General features: G+C 39.1%; 1 protein-coding gene across 2 annotated transcripts in view; it reads right to left on the bottom strand.

The window, feature by feature from the left end:
* Nucleotides 1-22466, bottom strand: part of BORA (bora, aurora kinase A activator) — a 27963-nt gene extending 5497 nt beyond the window's left edge. The window contains exons 1-10 of one of the 2 annotated variants that reach the window (XM_008055960.1): nt 22383-22466; nt 21389-21556; nt 19279-19385; nt 17465-17510; nt 14219-14300; nt 7480-7545; nt 6230-6286; nt 5599-5825; nt 4907-5039; nt 3789-4399 (exon numbers count right to left, since the gene is read on the bottom strand). In XM_008055960.1, coding sequence (XP_008054151.1) covers nt 3789-4399; nt 4907-5039; nt 5599-5825; nt 6230-6286; nt 7480-7545; nt 14219-14300; nt 17465-17510; nt 19279-19385; nt 21389-21541 — 1482 coding nt within the window. In that variant the 5' untranslated portion in view covers nt 21542-21556; nt 22383-22466. Of the gene's footprint in view, nt 1-3788; nt 4400-4906; nt 5040-5598; nt 5826-6229; nt 6287-7479; nt 7546-14218; nt 14301-17464; nt 17511-19278; nt 19386-21388; nt 21558-22382 lie in introns of those variants that run through there. The other variant, XM_021711322.1, reaches the window with a different exon arrangement.
* Between the last annotated feature and the right edge of the window lie 88 nt (nt 22467-22554).

Genomic DNA, 22554 nt, shown 5'->3' with positions numbered 1-22554 from the left:
TATTAGTCCAACAGCCACTCTTCCAGCTCTGCAGGGCTTACTATTTGGACAGTACTAAACCTTGTTTCCTACTTAAGACGCTCCATGGTACTATGCCTTCCTAGTGTCCCTTTCTCCTCTTTGGCTTGTTCTCAGTCTCTTTGAGGGGCTTTACTTTCTTATCCAACCCTATTCCTCAGGGTTCCAAATCTTGACTCATTGTTATTCTCACTGTGGCTGAATTATCTTATGTATTCATTCTGTTTTCAGTCCACAAACACTTAATGAGTAGCTATTATGTACCAGGTTCTTTTTAATAAGCACTGAGGATAAACAAAAATATACACGATTGCTGGACTAAAAAGAATGCAAGATATACATGGAGTGATATAATGAGGTCTGGCCTGGCTTGTTCAGAGAAGGCTTCATTCCAGATGTGACCAGTAAGTTGTAAACTAAAAAAAAATATGAGTCAACTAGGTGAAGTGGGATAGAGAGGAATGCTACACAGTATGTAAAGGCCCTGTGACATGTGGGAATATGGCTATTCAAAACGCTGGAAAGCCAGTGGCAATGAAACAGAATGAAGAGAAACAAGACGAAGCTGGGGAGCAGGCAAAGGCTAGCCCAGGTAGTACCTTGCCAGCCACATTACAGATTTTTAAAAGAAATACCAGGCCGGGCGCGGTGGCTCAAGCCTGAAATCCCAGCACTTTGGGAGGCCAAGGTGAGAGGATTGCCTGAGCCCGCGGGTTCAAGACCAGCCTGGGCAACATAGTAAGACCTCATCTCTACAATAAATAAAAATTTTAGCCGGCGTGACAGCGTGTACCTGTAGTTCTGGCTACTTGGAAGGCAAAAATTAATTAATTAAAAGTATAATACCAAAAGCAAAAAACAGAAAAAGAATCTCAATAGAAGGGTCATATAAACTTGAGGAAGTTTCCCAAAAATTTGAACATAAAAGGATATTTTTAAAAATAGCCGGGCTTGGTGGCTCAGCCTGTAATCCCGCGCCTTTGGGAGGCTGAGGTGAGTGGATTGCCTGAGCCCGCGGGTTCGAGACCCGCCTGGGCAGCGATACCTTATATCTGCACAATAAAAGCAAAAAATCAGCCAGGCGTGGTAGCGCATGCCTGCAATTCCGGCTACTCGGAAGGTTCTACAATAAATTAAAAAAAAAAATTAGCTGGGCGTGATAGCGTGCTCCTATAGTTCCGGCTACTTGGAAGGTTGAAGTGGAAGGATCGCCGGAGTCTAGAAGGTTGACAAAGGGGTGGCCATGAACGTGCCACTGTACTCCAGCCTGGGTGACACAGTGAGACTCTGACTCAAAAAAATAAAAAAATAAAAATTGGAGGATCAAAATGAGTTCCAGAGAGAAGAGTGAAAATGACAGAGGATAAATCTAAGATATTATTCCAGAACAGATCAGAGAAGTGACAGGCCTATGTTTACTGAAGGACACTCAAGGTACCCAGTAAATGAATGGAAAAAAAACCCACACCAAAGAACACCACTGCAAATATCTGTCTGGGAACGGGGAAACACCCCATATCAACAGGGTGCCTGAATGAAACGCAATTGTATACCTAACCCTTAACTGTACCCCACAACTTCACAATAAAAAAAAAAAAAAAAAAAAGAAATTTCAGAATACTGTGGACAAAGAGAAGTTCCTATCCATGTCCAGAGAGGGAGAAAAAAGATAATATACAAAAGATTAAGCACTGAAATAGTTTCAGATGTCTCACCAGCAATACTGAACTTGAAGCAGTGTCTTCAAGCTCTGAAGGACAATTATTTCTAAAGTCTCAAATGTGGGAGAAGAAGGAAGACATGGTCAGACATTCAGTGTCTTAGAAAGTGTACTCTGCTTCAGAAAGCTGGCAGAAAATGTGTAACAGCAAACTGAGAAGTAAATGAGGAAAAAGAATGGAATACAGAAAACAAGAGGGTATACACCACAGGAGAGGTTAAGGTAATTCCCAGGATGATAATCATGGAATATCCCAGTATGAGAGCTATGTTGCATGCATGGAAGCCAGTCAATCCACAATGAAGTCAAAAGGCTCTGGGGAAATATGGCTGTGTTCAACTGCTTGAAAACTATCTATATGATAAAAAATAACAATATATGAAAATATTTCTGGTAGGCACTATGAAGACAGAACCCAAAGGGTGAAGCTGAGACTATTTGGTAGATGTCACAGACAGATACAACCATAATTTTGCTCAATAGAAGGTAGAAGTTTGTAATGGTAAAAGAAGTTTGAAAATAAAATGGAACACCCCTACAGGGACTCAAGCATAGACTAGATGACAATTTAGTAGTGACTACAATTTTAGAAGGATATAGGCTTCTCTGGGTAGTTGGGTTTGAAGGGGATTAAGGTATATTTCAACCAAAGTATTTTGTAATTCCTCTATAAATGCTCTATCATAAAAGAAAGTGAAAAAAGGAAGAAAGAAAAAGAAGTTAACAATACATTCAAGGCATACAGTTTTAAGACTATACTGCTTCTTCTACTTATGAAACCAACTTTAGAAACTAAAATATGCAAGAGTGATTCTAAAGTAATCTTTTATGAGTAAGGAACCTAGAAGTCAGGACAGGCAATAGAGTCATTAAAATATGAACAAAAGATTGTATTTAATTTCAGGTCATTTAGAATCCTTCCAAAAGGTTGAAACTTAAGCATACCAAAACTGAAAACACTAAAACAATACCAGGTTGCTATGAGAACTAAATGAATTAATAAAGTGATTAGAAGTGTACCCAGAACATCAAAATACTATATAAGTACTAGCTACTAATACTTAGTATGAGTCGGCATAAACTTGAATCGAAGAACATGGACTAAATCTAAAGCCAGACTGCCAGGATCAAATCCCGGTTCCTTCACTCACAAGTTCTATATAAGATTTAAGCAATTTACTTAGCCTCTCTGACCCTCAGCTTCTTCCTCTGATAAATGGGAATAATAGTACACGTACTTCACAGGATTGTTGAAAAGATTAAATTAATTAACACATGCAGAGGACTCAGAAAAGCGCCTGGCACTCAGTGATTGCTTCAGAAGTGCTGTGCTGGGTGTTGTTACTATGAAATGGCAGGTAAGTTCCTTCAATAGTCTCACCTTAGAGAATACAACAATAACTGGAACCAATGTCTTTCCAAAGTACGTACTGGTTATGAAATAGATATCTGGCAAATGAATCAGGTTTTCCTGTTGTCAGACATCACAGAATTGGAAATTCATGATTACATGAAAAACGTTGGCTATAAATCACATTTTAAAAAAGAAAAATATAAAAGTATACGTATAAAAGTGCTCTGAACTCTGTTTTCCCCCCTAAATCACATAAAGGAAAAAGAGAAACAATTTTATTTTTAAAATGCAAAGCCTACACCAGAAACTGCATTCTTCTGGCACTTTGGGAGGCAGACACGAGAGGACTGCCTGAGTTCAGGGGTCTGAGACCAGCCTGGGCAACTGAGTGAGACCTTGTTTCTACAATAAATAAAAAAATTAGTCATGTGTGGTGGTGCAAGCCTGTGGGTCCAGCTACTTGAAAGGCTGAGGTGAAAGGATCACCTGAGCCCAGCAGATTGACGCTGGGGTGGTCATGAGCGAGCCACTGCATTCTAGCCTAGGCAACAGGGTGAGACTCCAACTCAAAAAAAAAATTATACAATGCCACAATCTTCACGTTTAATCCATTTTCTTTCTTAAACTATTATCTTAGAAAAGAAAGGACAAAGAACACCAAGGCCGTAAGTGACTACAGAGTATTAAATACCTTACCTGAATGTTACTGCTTTCACCAGGAATGACACTGCTCTCAGCAAGAGGCGACATGCACATTTGAGAGTTTTCCATGCTGAAGGCAATTCCACTTATAAAATCAGTCATGGGTAAACTCCCATTATCAACTGGTTCCTTACTCCAAGTGTTCTCGTCTACTATCTCTATGGCATCAGCCATGTCCACAGTGTTATTCTCCTTCTCACTCTCAATATCCTGCAACAGTGCTGATTTTTTCTCAGAAACACTGGACTGAATTTGTTTAAAAGACATGGTGGTCACAATTACATGTGTGCCATGTGTAGAAGCATCACTATTCAATTGCCGTGGGTGCATTCCAGCGGCATCCATGGCTGGTGATGAGATGTCTGTGGAAGGAATATTCTCTTTATCTTCTCCACCTTTACTGTGAGTCTCAAGTGTAAAAGGTATCTGAATCAGTGAGGTCCGATACTGAGCACCAGCTCTACACATCTCAAGTCTCATAGGAGACCAGTTTTTAATTGGAGAGCAGCCATCTATATAGGGACTTCTGATACATGAGTTAGTAATTCCATTAGAATTTGTTCCAGATGAAGCATCAGGAGAATGAAAAGTAAACTTCTTTTGTTCTAAAAGTTTGGGAAGGAAAAATCACATCATACAAACATAAAAATGGAAAAGCCACTGCTAAATGGTGTTAAAAACATAAAAATGGAAAAGCACTGCTAAATGGTAATTGTGTTTCAGTTTTAAAGAAAACTGGATTTCTTTAAGAATTGTGTTTGCTAAAGTGAAATTGTGGTGTTAAAAACAATAGTACAGGCTGGGCGTGGTGGCTCAAGCCTGTAATTCCAGTACTTTGGGAGGCCAAGGCTAGAGGACTGATAGAGCCCAGGGGTTCGATACCAGCCTGGGCAACTTGGTGAGACCTCAACTCTACAATAAATAAAAAAATTAGCCGGGCATGGTAGCACCTATAGTTCCAGCTACTTGGAAGGCTGAGGTGGGAGGATAGCCTGAGCTGAGCAGGTCGAGGCTGTGGTGGCATGAACGTGCCACTGCATTCCAGCCTGGGTGACAGAGTGAGATTCTGATTCAAAAAAACAGTTTCACTATGTATTTTACATGAGATGTACCTGAAAGTGGTGTCTTTCCCATCTGAAATGAAATTGGTGAGAAAGTGGGTGAAGAAATCGGAGAAGGACTAGTTGTGCTTCCCAAACTGTATTTTTTTGCATTAGCCTGAATAGGGCTCGAAGAAAACTGCTCCTATAATCAAAATAAACAAATAGTAAATAAATGAAGGTGGTTCACCTTCTTGACTCATACACTGCATGCTATTCATAGTCATCTTTAAAACACATTTGTAAACCAGGAATTGTTCACGAGAACCACCAAAAGGCCTCTTGTAACACAGACAACTAAGAAGATTGCGACAAAAATTTTGAAACAGAACATCAGTCAAAGATTATGTTTAACTAAACCATTACATTTCATACCAAGCAGCTGTGAGAAATTTTTAAGTAATTTGCTCTATTAATGCCTTTCAAGCTGTGTTATACTGTAAATCTTACATAATTCAGTAAACAGCCTTTCCTGAGATTCCTTCAGACTCACGCTAAATTTGTTAATCCCATATACCTCTAAGAATAAAATGGGATAGTCCGACCGAAAACATTCCTGCAGTTGATGACGACACATGAATTAGGTTAGTCTTCATGAAGCATAACACCCAAAAGACAACTGTGCCTCCTGACTACAACATGAGCATCTAGGTCCAAGTATACATACAGCAAACTAAATGGCCTCTTTTCAGTATGCTTCCTACCGAACTTGGTGTCTGCAGAGGGCTCCCTCGCTGTACAGGAGATAAATCGATGGAATAAAACACCTCAACTGATGCTTGAGCACTGCTGTGAGGACTTCTGGGAGATGCTGAAGGTAAGGTGTCAGAGATGCTTCCATTCCCATCTAAAAACAGTTTTCTTCTGAGGGATGAAGAACTGAGGTTTCCAGGAGACTGATCTGAAAATTCATCAGCTCTAAAATAGTCACCTATATTTAATAACAAGAAAAGGCAAAGCTCAATTTGAAGAGCAATTATACTTCTGTTACCTGATTTTTTAAAAACCAGCGTGTACCATATGAAACTTTTTTCAAAAGAGGGCAAGTCTTAATTACATATGTGATGTTTTACATCTTAAATTATTCCGTTTTTTTGGTGCTTCATTATTAGTATAGGTAAAACCAGTAAGATGTTTATGGTTTCGTTCTACAGTAATAAAGTTCACTGCAATTAAAAGGCTAATTCAGACCATGTTCAAAGAAAATAGAGATTTTAGGAAAGTTTCCCCACTTCTTTAGAAAGAAGCATTGCCACATATTACCATTTATAAAAAGCCAGCAAAATAAAACCGTTGGCTTACATTATTAAAGGTTTAAATAAATACAATATTTACCTAATATATTTTCTAAATTAAAGTCCACAGGAAGAGACAGCAATGTCTGACAAGCAGCTGGAAGCAAGCAAATAAATAAATAAGCATACACAAACATGGATAAGTCAATGAAAGTATACAACATGCAACTGAGCATATGCTGTCCATGATGTCCCAGCCAAAGGGATCACTCTGTTTCTGCTTTCTACTGACACACCTCGCCACCTCCCCAGAAGCAGCTTCCCACACTCCCCACCACCAGCATAGGTGTTTTCATGGTAAAGTTAATTGCTGGATGTGGTGCTGCATTTAAATTGAAAAGGGAGCCAGCCCACATTTGGGGGAGATTTCCCATATTAACCAATTTTCAAAAGAATGCTTTCTAAAACCAGAAATCAATTTACATACGTTGAACGTGAGAATAACATTCTTCTGCTATTTCTTTCTTTCTTTCTTTTTTTTTTTAAAGTGGGAGTCTCACTCTGCTGTCCAGGCTGGAGTACAGTGGCATGCTCACGGCCACCGCAGCCTTGACCTGCTAGGCTCAGGTGATCCTTCCGCCTCAGCCTTCCAAGTAGCCAGAACTACAGGCACATGCCACCACGTCCAGCTAATTTTTTGATTCATTGTAGAGATGAGGTCTCGCCAAGTTGCCCAGGTTGATCTCAAACCCATGGGCTCAGGCAATCCTCTCACCTCGGCCTCCCAAAGTGCTGGGATTATAGGTGTGAGCCACTGGGCCCGGCCATCTATTGCTATTTCTAAACCATGGCTGGGGCATCTGTTCTACTGTATCTGTTATAAAAGTCAGTTCTCATCAGGCCATATAGCTCATCCATAAAAAGTCAACTCTTAATTCCAGAGTAAAGTGTTACTATATGAACTGGGTTTAAAATCAAATGTAAACTGGGCTCGGTGGCTCAGCCCGTAATCCTGTGCTTTGGGAGGCTGAGGTGAGTGGACTGCCTGAGCCCAAGGGCTCGAGACCTGCCTGGGCAACTTGGCGAGACCTCATCTCTACAATAAATCAAAATCAGCTGGGCGTGGTAGTACGCGCCTGTGGTTCCAGCTACTCGGAAAGCTGAGGCGGAAGGATGGCCAGAGCCCAGCAGGTCGAGGCTGCAGTGGCCATGAGTGTGCCACTGCACTCCAGTCTGGGCGACAGAGTGAGACTCCAGCTCAAAAAAAAAAAAAAAAAATCAAATCAAATCAAATCAAATCAAATGTAACTTCACAGGGAACATTTCTTTTCAGACTGTGCTCAAACTCACCATTGCTTTTCTCAGAAAGAATGGTCGGCTTTTTTCCAACTGGAGAATCACTATTTATGTTAATACCTGTAAAACATTTTAAGCAAAAAATCTTACATTTTATAGTCTTCATTTACTGCAGCATTACTTCTCCCAGAGCGAAAAATCAACAAAGTAGAAACTTATTTTACAGTATTAAAAAAATGAATATCTGCATATCTAAGTATATATTTTCATATTTCTGGTATGTTGATTTTTTTTTTTTTTTTTTGAGTTGGAGTCTCATTCTGTTGCCCAGGCTGGAGTGCAGTGGCACACTCATGGCCACTACAGCCTCGACCTGCTGGGCTCAGGCGATCCTTCCGCCTCAGCCTTCCAAATAGCGTGTACCACTATACTTAGCAAATTTTTTGATTTATTGTAGAGATGAGGTCTCACCATGTTGCCCAGGCTGGTCTTGAACCCATAAGCTCAGGCAGTCCTCTTGCCTCAGCCTCCCAAAGTGCTGGGATTACAGGCGTGAGCCACCGCACCTGGCTTGATTTTTTTTTAAACTATGAGGGAGCACAAGGATAAGACTAAACAATTACCACAGCAAAAAGGAGGTAGCAATACTTTTTTTCCATTTTATTAAATGACAAAAAATAATTCTATACATTTATGCAGTACAATGTGACGTATCCAAACATGGATACATTGTGGAAAGAGCAAATCACGCTAAATTACTCATCCAACACCTCCCATACTTCTTATTTCTTTGTGGTGAGGACATTTAAAATCCACTCTTTCAGCAATTTTGAAGTATAAATTATTATTAACAACAGTCACCCTCCTGTGCAGTAGATCATAGGATCTGTCTAACTGAAGCTTTGTGACTTTGGACCAATATTGCCCCTATTCCCCCAGCCTCTGGTAACCACCACTCTACTCTCCACTTCCATGAGTTCAACTTTTTTAGATTCCACATGTGAGTGAGATCACACAGTATTTATCTTTCTGGGCCTGGCTTATTTCACCTAGCATAACATCCTCTAATTCATCCATGTTGTCACAAATGATAGAATTTCTTTCTTTTTTAAGGCTTTTAAATTCCATTCTATGTCACATTTTCTTTATCCCTTCATCTGTTGATGGATACTTTGGCTGATTCTATGTCTTGTCTATTGTGAATGATGCTGCACTGAAATGAGAGTGCAGACATTTCTTTGAAATTCCAGTCCTTTGGATCTATACCCAGTGGTGAGCCTGCTGAATCTCAAGTCCAGGAAAGCATAGTTGCCTTCCATGATGTCAACCTTAAAAAGTGAGAAATACATTTTAGCCATCTTTAAAGTCTTCAGACAAACCCTGTCACTTTCCTCCCCCCAAAATGGGTTTAGATAAACCATCTGAATTAAAATGCCAAATTATTGTGACAAAACCTGAAATCTGGTCAATAAAACTATGCGCAGTTTCCTTCATGACAGGAGTAAAAAACACGGATGCCATTTTGGGGGGATTTTCTTGAGTTGGAGTCTCACTATGTTGCCATGCTGGAGTGCAGTGACACAATCACAGCCACTGCAGCCTCAACCTGCTGTACTCAGGCAATTCTTCTGCCCAACCTCCTGAGTAGCTGGGTCTACAGGTGTGTGCCACCACACCTGGTTAACTTTTTTTTTTTTAATTATAGAGATGAGGTCACGCCATGTTGCCCAGGCTGGTCTTGAACTCCTTGGGTCAGGTAATTCTCTCACCTCCCTCTCCCAAAGTGCTGGGATTACAGGCGTGAGTCACCACACCTAGCAATTTTTTTTTAAATCTAAAGTTCTATAACTTGAAAAAAATCACCATTTAAAAAACTAAAACAAATAATGAAATAAAATGACCAATAAAAGCAAAGTAAAGGGGAGGAAAAAGCAAGGACACAAACAAAAAAACTAGAAAGTTTAATATAGAACGATAGACTAGTCTAGTCACCTAACAATCTTAAATTCAAAAATGGGTAAGTGAGTGAGTGGATAGGTTGGTGAAAGTTAAAATCTCCTGCTAAATACTACCAGAGAACCAAGTATTACATACATGTTCTCTCATAAGCAGACGTTGAATAACTATTGTAATACAATAAGAAAGAGATCGGCAGTAGTGGGAAACTGCCAGTAGTGGGAAACTGCCACCGCATCAACAAGAGTATCTGCATAATGAACATTTGTATACCTAACACTGAATTGTACCCCACTAATTTAAAATTTAAAAAAAGAAAAGAAAGAAATACCCACACACACTTGTTTATTGTAGCACTATTCACAGTAGAAAAAACATGGAACCAATCATGCTGCCTATTGAAAGAGGACTGAATTTTTAAAATGTGGTACATATACATGATGGAATATTATGCAGCCATAAAGAAGGACATCGCAGTAACACTGAATTGTATCCCACATATTTAACATTAAAAATAAAAATAAAAAACTACTACCAGAATGGGTAAAAATGGTCAAAATAAATAAAATTATGGATTCAGATGGTTTCTTCACTCTAGGCAGGGTGATCTTCTTATAAGACAAATGCAATCAATGCTCTCTCCCTAAAATCCTGTAATAGTCAAAACCCTGTCTGTTTCTCTAGCACAGCTACCATCCAACTAAACATTATTGAGTACCGAAAGAAAGAAAGGAAGGGAAAGGGAAAGGAAAAGGAAAGGAAAGCCAACCATTTTCTCTCTCACTTGACCCAAAGGACTCCACACTTGATCCTCTGCACTCCAGCTTGGCAACATAGTGAGACTCCCAACTCTCTTGTCTGATGCACTTTTCTCTCTGCCCTTTCTGCCCCTTTGCCAGAGCCTGGCTAACTTAAATCTCAGCTTAAATTGTACCTTCCACCAACAGTCTTCCTGACCTCCTCAGGACAGACACCCACAGCAACATTGTTACAACACCCTTCAACTCTATTGCAAGTGTTTTCTTGGATGTTTCCCCTAGAAGGACTTCTTTTTTTTTTTTTGAGTTGGAGTCTCACTCTGTTGCCCAGACTGGAGTGCAGTGGCCGCTCCTGGCCACCGCAGCCTCGACCTGCTGGGCTCCGGCGATCCTTCCACCTCAGCCTTCCAAGTAGCTGCAACTACAGGCGCGCGCTACCACGCCCGGCTAATTTTTTGATTTATTGTAGAGATGAAGTCTCGCCAAGTTGCCCAGGCAGGTCTTGAACCCGCGGGCTCAGGCAATCCACTCACCTCAGCCTCCCAAAGGCATGGGATTACAGGCTGAGCCACCAAGCCCGACTTAGAAGGACTTCTTAAACAAGCAGTCCAATGTGGGAAAAATTGATGGATTTGGTTATACCAAAATAAGAATTTATATGCAACCAAGGACATGAAGAATAATCATGCATATGACAGAATGGGAGATGACATTTGAAATGTTTGAAACCAATATAACCACCATATATATAAAGTATATAGTAACTCCAATAGGAATATGATCAGTGAATTACAAATAAGCATTTTCTAGGAGAAGGTAAAATGGCCATTAGTATATGGAGAAAAAGAAAAGAATCAAAGAATTTCAAACAACCCACATGAAAGGCAAAAATGTGAACACTGGCTAATGTCAAGTGTTGACAGGGATGCCAGGAGACAGGAACCTTGTCTCTGTTGTGTGCTGTGCAGACTGTAAAGGCACTCAGAGAGCACACAAACACTGTGTAGTCAAATTAGGTCAACATATATCCTAACTCAGAAACCTTCTGTTTGTGCATATATTCCCAAGAATTTTCACTCAAGTCCATAAATAAAAAAACACAAGGATATGCACAGAAGTACCTTGCTGTATAAATACCTGTAACAGTAAAAGCTAGCAGCACAAGCCCACATGTTTAAACAAAACCACTTTTCTCCTGTATTCACCATTGTCTGTTAATCTTTAGGTAAATATCACTGAACACTTACCATGTACCTTCCATGATGTCAACATGATCTTAGGGGTACCATAACAACCATCATTTTATAGATAAGGAAACTGAGACACAAAAAAGCTAAGTAACTCACCTACAGTCACACAGCTAGTAAGCTTTTCTGGTTACAATTCAAACCCAGACAGTATTACTTTAGAGTAGGAGTCAGCAAACTATGGGCCATGGCACAAATCTGCGCTGTTGCCTATTTTTGTCAATAAAGTTTTACTGGAACACATCCACACTCACTCATTTGTGCACATATCATTAATGGCTACTTTTGTAGTACAGCAACAGAGCTGAATGCTGCAACAGAGATTCTTTTTTTTTTTGAGTTGGAGTCTCACTCTGTCGCCCAGACTAGAGTGGAGTGGCCGCTCCAACAGGGTCACTCTTAGCCACATGTGGCTACTGGGCACTTGAAATGTGAAGAGTGTGAAGGGGGAAATTCATTTTTAATTTTAAACATAAATAATCAAATGTCAAGTGGCTATCCCATGTCAAGAACTATAAAAGATCTAAGATTTCATCCTACTTGCCAGCTAATGAGTTAACATATCAAAGTTCCAGGGATGGTGGCTGATGATACGAGTCTTTTGGGCAAAGAAGGACTTTAATATTCTCAGTACAGCAGGCAGCATGAAGTTCATGTTCACATCAGTGTCCCTTCCCCCAAGAGTGAAGGAGGTGATATGAAACAGCCCATTGTAGTATAATTTTGAATACAAGTTAGACTTTCTCATCCCACAAGCAGGCCTAAGTTAACCTTTACAGAGTTTCCATTTTACACTTCAATGTGGTTGATCCAGAAATCTGCCTTACACAACTTCCTTCAGGCAACCACATCCCTATGGGACAGCTACATACACCCTAACTGGCCCCCGACTCTCACCCCCATGTGAACTGTGCAATACATCATAGTGACTGCTCTCAGTCACAATGTGACCTCCTGGAACTCGTGCCTGCTTGCTTTAAGTCCACCAATTAAAACTCCCCATGGGAAACTTGTTTGGGTAACACTCCAGACCCCCAAAAAAGGCACTGGTCCATGGGTCCCTATCTCTCTCTCCTTGACTTCTTTGTATGTGGCCTCCAGGCATGCTCTGTGCCCCTCAGGACTTGCAAGTAATACAATTTTTATTTCCATCTTATGTTTCTCCTAATCACAGGAGGAATTATGTCTGTCTAAAAGATCCTAAGTTAAAACACCCAGGTGGATGGTACATACACAGGTTTTCATCACAGCTAAAGAACCCCAAGCTTAGGAAATTCCATTCTCTTGTAATACACTGCAAGCAAATCTGTTCCATCAAAGTGGATCTTCATCATAGTGGATAGCAAAACAAACTTACTCTTTGTTCTGGTGGGACACACTCTATCTTCAAGGACATTCACAATATAAACATCCTTGAAAAGATAGTCTGGAATAAAACCTGTTCATGCCACTCCTCAAAAAATGTGCAAAAATGTGAGACCTGCAGAGAACTGTCTCCCAACACTGTATTAAAGAACATAGCTCTGGAGCCCATCCCATTAACCACCGCACTGTCATTACAGGAGTGGTTCCCTTTTTAAAAAGTCTAAGTATTTTTGGCATCTTCTTGATCCTGCATCACTTTAACTAAAACAGGATACTCAGAATACAACATGATGTTATGAAAAAGATTACATAAGAAAGTTGATTCATCTGTTAAAAAAAAATTCAGCCTTAAAGAATTTGGGGAGTAAAACATGTCTATGAAAATGTCACGTCAGACATAGAATTTTAGAGTTGGGAGAGATGTTAACAGACATCTCTCTAGTTGAATCTATTTATTCCACAAATAAAAAACTGAGGTTCACAGAGACCAAATAATTTTATCAAGGCTATCTCTGGTTGTACTAGCAGGAGGTTACAGTCCAGGGCTCCATCCAGTCACATGCTAGCATTAGTTTGTCATGGCTGAGAATACAGAATCTAATCTGGGGTTGCCTATGTTGAATTCAGGTTCTGCCACATTTATCATCTCTATAATCTTAACCTTTCCAAAACTAGGTTTTCTCACCTACAACATGGGGCCAACGATTGCACCTATTCATACATGTTTTGTAAGGGATTACTGAAAGCACTTAGCACTATTCCAGCACAGAGTAAGTGCTCAGATCCATTTTACCTATTATTGTGTTATGTTATATTTTCGATAAAGACACATATTCCCTCTTAGCCCGAGAACATAATTCAGGTATGCTACATAGAAGAGTAGGTAATTGCACTGCGGTGAAGGCGCCATACACACAAATGTTATTTGAACACTTGTTATTTTGTTATTTAAGGGTTATTTTGAACTGCCACCCAACCCTGAGAGCAGTGAGAGTAAATACAAGATAACCACTGCCTAGAGGTACATATTTGGAATGCCCTTTAATTTTCTTATTAGTTTTGCAGATCGTCAGCAGCAATCTTATTTCATGCCCCAGAAGTCATGCAAATCTTCATCCTTCCTCTAACTTTATTAACCTTCAAAATACTGCTAAAGTCATTAACAGCTCAGCTCTATATTCAAAACTATTTCTTCCTCTATGGATCCTCTATAACCATCATTATAACTGACAGTCAAAATGATCACAAAGAAAAAGTTAAACTCAACAGAACAACCAAAAAAAGAAAAAAAAAAGAATTCAATGTCTTTTAGTCAAATTTGTAATCCTAAGGAGTTAAATCCTGTTATCCATAAGTTTAATTTAAAGCAAGCTCCTTACCATGGCAGATAAAGTGACACTTTATCATATGTTGCTTTCAATTCACTGATTTTTAAATTTGTATTCATATGATTTTTAGTACACTCACATTTATTGGAATGATACTCTGAAAGCTGTTTCCCTTCATGATCAGTCCAAGGAGATGGCACGATGACATCTTTAGTGAAAAACTAGAAAAAATAAAGTCATACAATTAGACATAATTCCTCCCAAAATGTGAGATGATACTAGTGTTATTCCCAAATAACCATTAAACATGCCATACACTAGCTTTATACTTATATTTAAAATTTTTAATATTTAAAAACACAAATGACCAAAGGTATAATGGAAGAAATGTGAAGTATATATAAAGAGAAATCTTAGTACTTAAAATCAACCACTTAAACTTGAAACTTGCACATCAAATTAAGGGCATTAACTACAGACAAAATATTTTAAATTTTTCCAAATTTTTTTGGGGGCGGGGGGAGGAGGTTACAAAAAGGGGGATGAAGAGGGAAGGAATACATTGAAATAAAGCACGTAAGTAAGCCATTCTGAATGGCATGCTGGCGCTGGATTGCTCATACTGGCTGTCAAGATCTGATTATTACATTTTCAGGAATTCTATGTACCACAGCAATACTGTTTTAGTAAACAAAGCTAGTATTAAAAATAAAACTATGTAAACTTACAATTAAAGCAGTTATATTAAAAATAAAGGAAACAAATATTCAAAGCTCATCACTATTTAATTATTTGACTACATTTGTTTGACTACATAGCTGAGACTACTACAGGTGTGTGTAAATATCTGTGCTCTTGAGGTTAATGAAGTCTGTGGAATTCCTATACATAACGGCATGGCACTGTACTTTTTTCCCATTCAATGATGCACATCGGTAGCCTGAAACTGGCCATGGGTGGAGTATTTATAATATCGATGACTGCAATCACCATCAATCATACTTCTTCCAGGACCAGAGAGCCACTGGTTACCATTTACCAGCATACTACTGGCCAGTGCATTCACATGGAGACAGAGCATGCATATCTCTTCTCTTTCACTCCTAATACAATATTTTTCCTTGCCTATGTTTTGGGGGTAACTCAAAACATTTTCTTTATATCTTGCTACACATATGACAAAGAGTTAATTTTCTTAACTATTCATCAATCTATGTGGAAAAATACCAAAAAAAAAAAAAAGGCAGGGGCCGGGGGAATACAATTTCCAGGAAAAAAAAAAAAGGACTCAGAAACGCATGAAGTGATATATAAGCTCACTCAAAAATAAAGAAATACAAACCCAAATAACAAGATCCCATTTTTAAAGTAATAAGAGTGGAACAAATTAAGAAGTTTGAGTAGAATGAGTTAATCAGTATTCGAGATATGAAAAAACAGGCAATATCCTAACATAACCAGAAGTATAAATTGGTACAGACTTTTAGAAGGGCAATATGGTGATATCTACCAAAATTGAAAATGAATCAAGCCTTTGACTTAGGAAGTTCATTTCAAGAATACAAAGGTATATGTACAAATCACTGCAGCATTATTTATGACTAAAAGAATATAAAAATTGGTATCTGCTGATTAGTAAAAAATACCTAAGAAAAATTATTAAGCAAAAAAGCGAAATGCTAAATAGATGAGAATGATTATCCTATTTGTCTAAAATATTTAAAGCATATATGCTATTATATACGAGAAGATTAATTCATAAGAAATGTTACAGTAGTGACCTTTAAGAAGTGGGACGACAGAGTGAGAGGCCTTTCCTTTTCATTTTATTTGTTCTTCTTTTTGAGCTGGGGTCTCATTCTGTTACCCGCTGGAGTACAGTGGCATGATCACAACTCAGAGCAGTCTCAACCTCCTAGGCTCAGGTGATCCTTCCACCTCAGCCTCCAACATAGCTGACACTACTACAGGTGAGTGCCACCACACCCAGCTACTTTTTTTTTTGTAGAGACGAGTTCTTGCTATGTTGCTCCAGCTGCTCTCAAACTCCTGGGCTCAAGTGATCCTCCGGCCTTGGTCTCCCAAAGTGCAGGAATTACAGACATGAGCCACAGCACCTGGCCTTATTTTTTTTTTTACTATGTGCATATATTTATTCTATTTTCAAAAACATATTAAAAAATTTAATTTGTTTCTGATACATTAGCCCTAATCTTCACTCTAACTTTATTTTCTTAAGTTTTACCTGCTAAATTTCCCTTTAAAGTGAGGATTCTAAAGAGCATATTTTATAAAATGTTGGTAATTAGGAAAAAGTCAGAATATTCAGCCGGGGAGGAATCAAGTGATTGGATCAGAATAAAGATTGCGAAGTCACTAGATAAAGAAGTAGGTAACGTTTGGCATGAGTAAACATCGGTTTTTGGGATGCAAAAGAGCCAAGTACAGCTAAGGAATAGAGGTGAGTTGAGGAGCTGATGGGGAAAAACATTAGATACATAACCTTTACTTACAGTCTAAGAGAGGCAGTTCAACAAACAAAAATCCAAGATGAAAAATGCAATTCATTATTTTTATTTAAAAAAAAAACTCTATATTTACGATATACTTTTCTTGCTTAGCAGTGAGATATTCTATTTCATGAAATATATTCTATGTTTTAAAAATCCAAAGCATTAACAACAAAAGCTAAAACTACTACCAGCTGGGCACAGTAGCTAATGCCTGTAATCCCAGCACTTTGGGAGGCTTAGGTGGGAGGACTGCTTGAGTTCAGGAGTTTGAGACCAGCCTCATCTCTACAAAAATCAGAAAATTAACTGAGCATGATGGTGCACACCTGTAGTCCCAGCTACTCAGGATGCTGAGGCGGGAGAATTGCTTGAGTCCAGGAATTCAAGGTTGCCGTGAGCCATGGTCATGCTACTGCACTCCAGCCTGAACAACAGAGTGAGACTCTTACTCAAAAAAAAAAAAACATTACCAATGCAGTCTAGATTCTGAAGGCCTGAAAATATTCAACTTCCTCTACATAAACTCCAATGTGAAACAGAAGTTTATCCTAATTAGTATTCTAAAGACACGAGGAAGACAAATCCTAATAGGCCCTGAGAATGAAAAGATGAACACAGCACAATACTGGCCAAAAAAGAACAGTCTAGGGAAGAGCATGAAACCAATCATCACAATAGTACATAAATAAAAAGAGAGGCACTGAGATGGCTGAAAATCAGTGGTGAGAGGTGCTTACTATAGTTGGGGGTGGGGGAGGACCGGGAGGAAAACAGGACTGTGAAGGAGTTGAAGACAGTCTTCCTAAAAGAGGTGACATGCATACAGAACAGATCCTTAGCTGGCTTAATAACCAGTAACAGTTTCAAGTTACCTCTTCAATGGCTTTTTGTCTTTTGTCTTCCACATCTTTATCTAATCTATACAGAGATAAAGAAAAAAAAAAAAACCAAGCCATTACTTCAACTTATTGAACATTTAAAATAATAACCTTTCGAAGAAATAATTTCCCTCCATTGAAAACTGGCAAATGTTAAGCTCATTTTAAAATAAAAACTGGCATCTTATAACATTTAATAAATGGCAGTAGTCTGAAATTTAGCATTTAGTATTGGGCTTACCTCCCTCTTTTCTATTCAAAGTTTGAATGGAATAACATTTTCTTTTAAAAGACTTACACTGATAGCTTTTAAATTATTATTAACATAAAGTAATTTGCATAAATTTTGTCCTTTAATCAACATGAATTAAGAATGATTTCATTTGGCAAAAATCTATTGTTAAGTATAGAATGTTGAGTTGCAAAGTTGGTCTAATTATATTGTTGACTCTTGAGGGCAGGAGTAATATCCTGTTCTCCACTGTTGCTTAAACTGTCTCATAGTACTCAGCAACTCTTTTTTTTTTGAGTCAGGGTCTCACTCAGTTGACCAAGCTGGAGTGCAGTAGCATGATCATGGCTCACTAGAGCCTCAAACTCCTGGGCTCAAGCAATCCTCCTGCCTCAGCTTCCCAAATAGCCGGGACTACAGGCACACACCACCATATCCAGCTAATTTTTTTTCACTTTTTTGTAGAGATGAGGTCTCACTACGTTGTCCAGCCTGGTCTTGAACTCCTGGGCTCAAGCAATCCTCTCGCCTCCTCCTCCCAAAGTGCTAGAATCCTACAATGGCATGAGCCATTGTGCCTGGTCAACTCAGTAAGTCTTAACTTACAGATATAACAGTTGTCCACGATTCAATACATTGAAGAGATGAGGCAAAATAATTAAGGACACAGTACATGTGAAACAAATTAATCATTAGCTGTTATTATTTGCTTTCAGCTCTTTCACTTTCAAAGGTATTTTTAACATTTAAATTAAAATTCTTCCATGCTTTAGTCTCATTCTATCGCCTTCATTCAACACTGTTGATGGACACTAATTATAAGTGGATGGTCAAATTACCAAGCATAGAAAGGGCAGAGGAGAAAAGTCAGGCAAGTATTTGCAAGAACATCTCAACATGTACGTACCTCTGTGTAACTGAATAAAGTCAAAGGGAAAAGGATTATTTTTTGTTTTAGACTGATAACACATCTACGTTAGGACAGAAAATTAAAAGCTGGTCACCCTACGTATTTGACTTTTTTCAAATATAAATATGAAGACTGCACTGAGCATCATGCAGAATTCTAGAAAATGTAATTCAGGTTCCTCCAAGTGAACTACGTTAAAATTGGAAGATGTCTACGACAGCTCACTATGCTAATGGATAACCTTCCACTCAAATGCTTGGGGATTGTAGGCTTCCCCAAACATAGGTAGCAACTAAGCAGCACTGTGCTTTACCCCAAACCACCAAAAAACAAAACAAGTCAATGGCAGAAGGCATGACTATGTAAAAAGGTACAAATGTCCAACAGTCCTTCCCTCTACCAAGTGCTGGGGAGGCAGAACTGTCCTAGAAGCAGCAGAGGGTGAAGTTTATCTCTAAAAGAAAAGGGTTCCTCTCCAGATACAGAACTCTTAGCAAGAAAATCTTCCTGGGTATAGTTCTTTGAATTCAATTAATTTAGATCTGCAACAAAATTTTTCTCTTTGTATCTTGACATTTAAAAATACCCAACATTTAGAATTTCCAACCTCTCTTCGCTTGAAAGTATGCATGTTATTACATTTAAGTCCAAGAAAGAAAAACTTACCGAGAATGACTTAAGTATAAAGCTTGACGATGAATATCTTCTGAGTTTATTTCTACAGGATTTATTACAGCTAGTTGATCAATAGACCATCTAAATTTCCCTGGAGTCTTAACAAAAGAAAGTGAGCTTATGAGTAAAAGCAAACTAAGATAGTTCATCAAAATGCTAACCAATGCCACCTACAAAAATAATGTGAATGGTTATAGTATAAAAATATTTTGATGCTAAAATTTTAAATGTGACTTTACCACTATATTAACTGGCAAATGGTAATCAAATCACACTAAATCAACTGACTTGACTGCATCTCTTTTACAATATCAAAATCCTCCACCGGGGTGATTTTAGAATTACATAATACTAGAAAAAATCACAACAGAATAATAAAGGTATAAAACTAACACTCATCAGTGATACACTATGCTCATATAGAAGTAAAATTCTTAAGAGTTATCAAAAGTCTGTGCTTTCACTAAGAATGAACTGAAATAAAAGTCCTAACTATAGAAGTGGCTGCAAAAGCTCATAAAATAGTTTAGTCTTTAAAAAGTTATAAATGGCAACCAATGCTGTTTCTCTGTATTTAACTACCCAACCGAATCAAAAGCTTATCCAAATTCTAATCTGTCTATAATTGGAAATAGATTCCAGACAAGTTCAGACCTAAAAACCCAAGATGCCATACATTCAAACTTTGAAGATTAAGTTGCAGTCAATCCATTATTTATTTTTATTATGCCTAACTGATAATGAAATTTTAATACGACTCAATTAAAAATTACAAGGTCAGATTAATGAAATGATTCAATATAAACTGTAAAACTGCTTGACTTTCTGCTAGTGCATACCTGCTCATTGTTCAAACAGATGTCAAAGTGTAGCTGAAACAGCTACCACCCAGTTTGCAGTTTTTCTAGGTAACTTAGTTGGTTGTTAAGATTCCAGGTCAAAAGAACTTCTCCAGCGTATCAAACAATAGCAAAAAAAAAAAAGCTGAAGTGATGAAGCCTTCCCTAATCGCCTTAAGAGCACTTTCCCTCCATGTCACTATTGTGCTAACCACTAACCACAGCACATATCATCACACTGTCTTGAAATGGCTTGTCAAGTTCCACCTATCCTATTAAAGTTGGTGTTTGCCTTCTTTTTATAGCAGCCCGCAAGCTAAGAATGGTTCTGACATTTTTAAATGATTGAAAAAACCCAAAAGAATATTGATATTGTGTGACATGTGAAAATCACATGAAATTTAAATTTCAGTATCCATCAATAAAGTTTTATTGGCACACAGCCGCATATGTTAGTGTACACATTGCCTATGGCTGTTTTGTAATACAACGTGGACCTGAGTAGTTGTGACAGCAACCGATGACCTGCAAAGCCTAAATATTTACTGTGGCTCCTGAAAGAAAAAGTTTGCTGACCACTATATTAGAGTATAACCTCCTTGAGGGTTTGTGCCTAATGATCCTAACTTGTTCAGAGTGTAACCCCTGTGCTTAGCACTGTACCTGACACATATGACACTCAGTGTTTGCTAAACAAATGAGAAGAATTAGATGATGAAGCCCTTTCTTCAATACGATATTAATAGATCTATATCAAAGTACCTAGTTACATTCACTATTGTAGGATGCTAACATATGAGATCTCTTGAATTAAAAAAAAAAATGCTAGCAATAACAAAAAACTTTGCCAACACTTTGGGAGACAGAAGTGGGAGGATCACTTGAGCCCAAGAGTTCAAGACCAGTCTGGGCCACATAGCTAGACTTCATGTCGACAAGAAAACGAAAAACAAAAAACAGGCATAGTGGCACACACCTGTAGTCCCAGCTACTTGGGAGGCTGAGGTAGAAGGACTGCCAGAGCCCAAGAATTTGAGGCTGCAGTGAGCCCTGATCATGCCACTGTACTCCAATATGAGCGACAGAGACTCCAACTCAAAAAAAAAAGCCCACCTAGATTATAATGAACATCACAATTAAGAAAGCACATCACAGCTATACATGCTCCCCCTTCCCTAGTAAAGAAAGATGATTACATCTAAAATTATTTGTAATTACTTACACTTAAAACTAGTTGCAAATACTAGTCAAGAATAACTTACTGGCAATTTTGTTGATTTAAAAACAGAAGGACTGGCGAGAGTTTGTTCATGGAGATTAGAATAATCACTAGGACTTTCAAAAGGATTTAAAACAGGGATCCTTCCTGGAGTTTCCGGTGTTATTTGCATTTTTGATTCTTTGACCTCTCCCATAGCATAGAGAGGAAACTAAAAGTCAGAAGTATGCATGTTAAGATTTCAAAATACTGATTTTGACATTAAAATATTCAACAAACGTTTCACAATACACTCTAGGGGGTATCTCATAGTTTACATATAAAAGCATCAAGTATCACAAACACATTTTCTCAAGCGATGCTCGAAGTAACCTAGAAAGCTACAGCGGTATTACTGATATCATGCAGGACAATTAAGCTCAAAGAAGTGGCTTATAAGTACAGTCAACCAAATATGAATGAGTTCAGACCTGCCTTGGAGACAACTAAATGTCACAAAACGCGCAGATTCCTTCTCACCTAAAGGACTTGCATCTATAGCTTGCTTTTTCGTGATCTCAACTGCGTGTACAGCCCTCGGACACCCCCCAGCAAGTCCCTATCAAACTATAGTTGCTATTAAACAACTCTTGTAGTGAGCAGAGCAGAGACGAGGAAGCTTGTGCCCCCGCACTTTTGTCCAGAGAAGCAGGATTGCCAGGGCTAGGAAATTAACCGCCTTCCTCCAACAACCTCCTTTCGCCAAGACCCCCAGGCTAGAAAGCGAGACCGCATTACTCCCAGCCAAAGGGTCTGCAACTGGGCGACAAGAAGACTCTGCTTCTGGAAGGTGACGTGCAGCTGGCGTCCCACCGTGACGCGTGGAGGCGGTGTCGCCCCCGGCCCTAGGCGATCCCGCTTTCTGGGTCCCTACTCGTCCACCCCTGCGTCTGGCTGCTTCCGTCCAGCCGGGGCGAGCGGGCAGGCGGGTCCGGAGCCGGGGAAAGGGCGCGCTCCCACTCCAGACGGGAGGAAAACCGGGACGGCGAGGCACGTACCTGCCAGGGTGGCTGAGGAAGCCCCCGACACCGACTTCAGGGCTGCCGGGGGCCCAGTCAGCTCCCACGACGGGGACAGACTCTTTAACTCCCCGCTTCCGCGCTGGCTTAGGCCAACCAGGCCCCGGGGCTTGTGCGCGGCCGGCCAATCGCGCCGCGCCGCTGCCCGCGA

This window comes from Carlito syrichta, unplaced genomic scaffold (genome assembly GCF_000164805.1).
Source record: "Carlito syrichta isolate Samal-C Ts95f unplaced genomic scaffold, Tarsius_syrichta-2.0.1 Scaffold302053, whole genome shotgun sequence".
Taxonomy (NCBI): domain Eukaryota; kingdom Metazoa; phylum Chordata; class Mammalia; order Primates; family Tarsiidae; genus Carlito; species Carlito syrichta.
The sequence above is the reverse complement of the archived record's forward strand: the minus strand, read 5'-3'. Positions and strand labels throughout refer to the sequence as shown.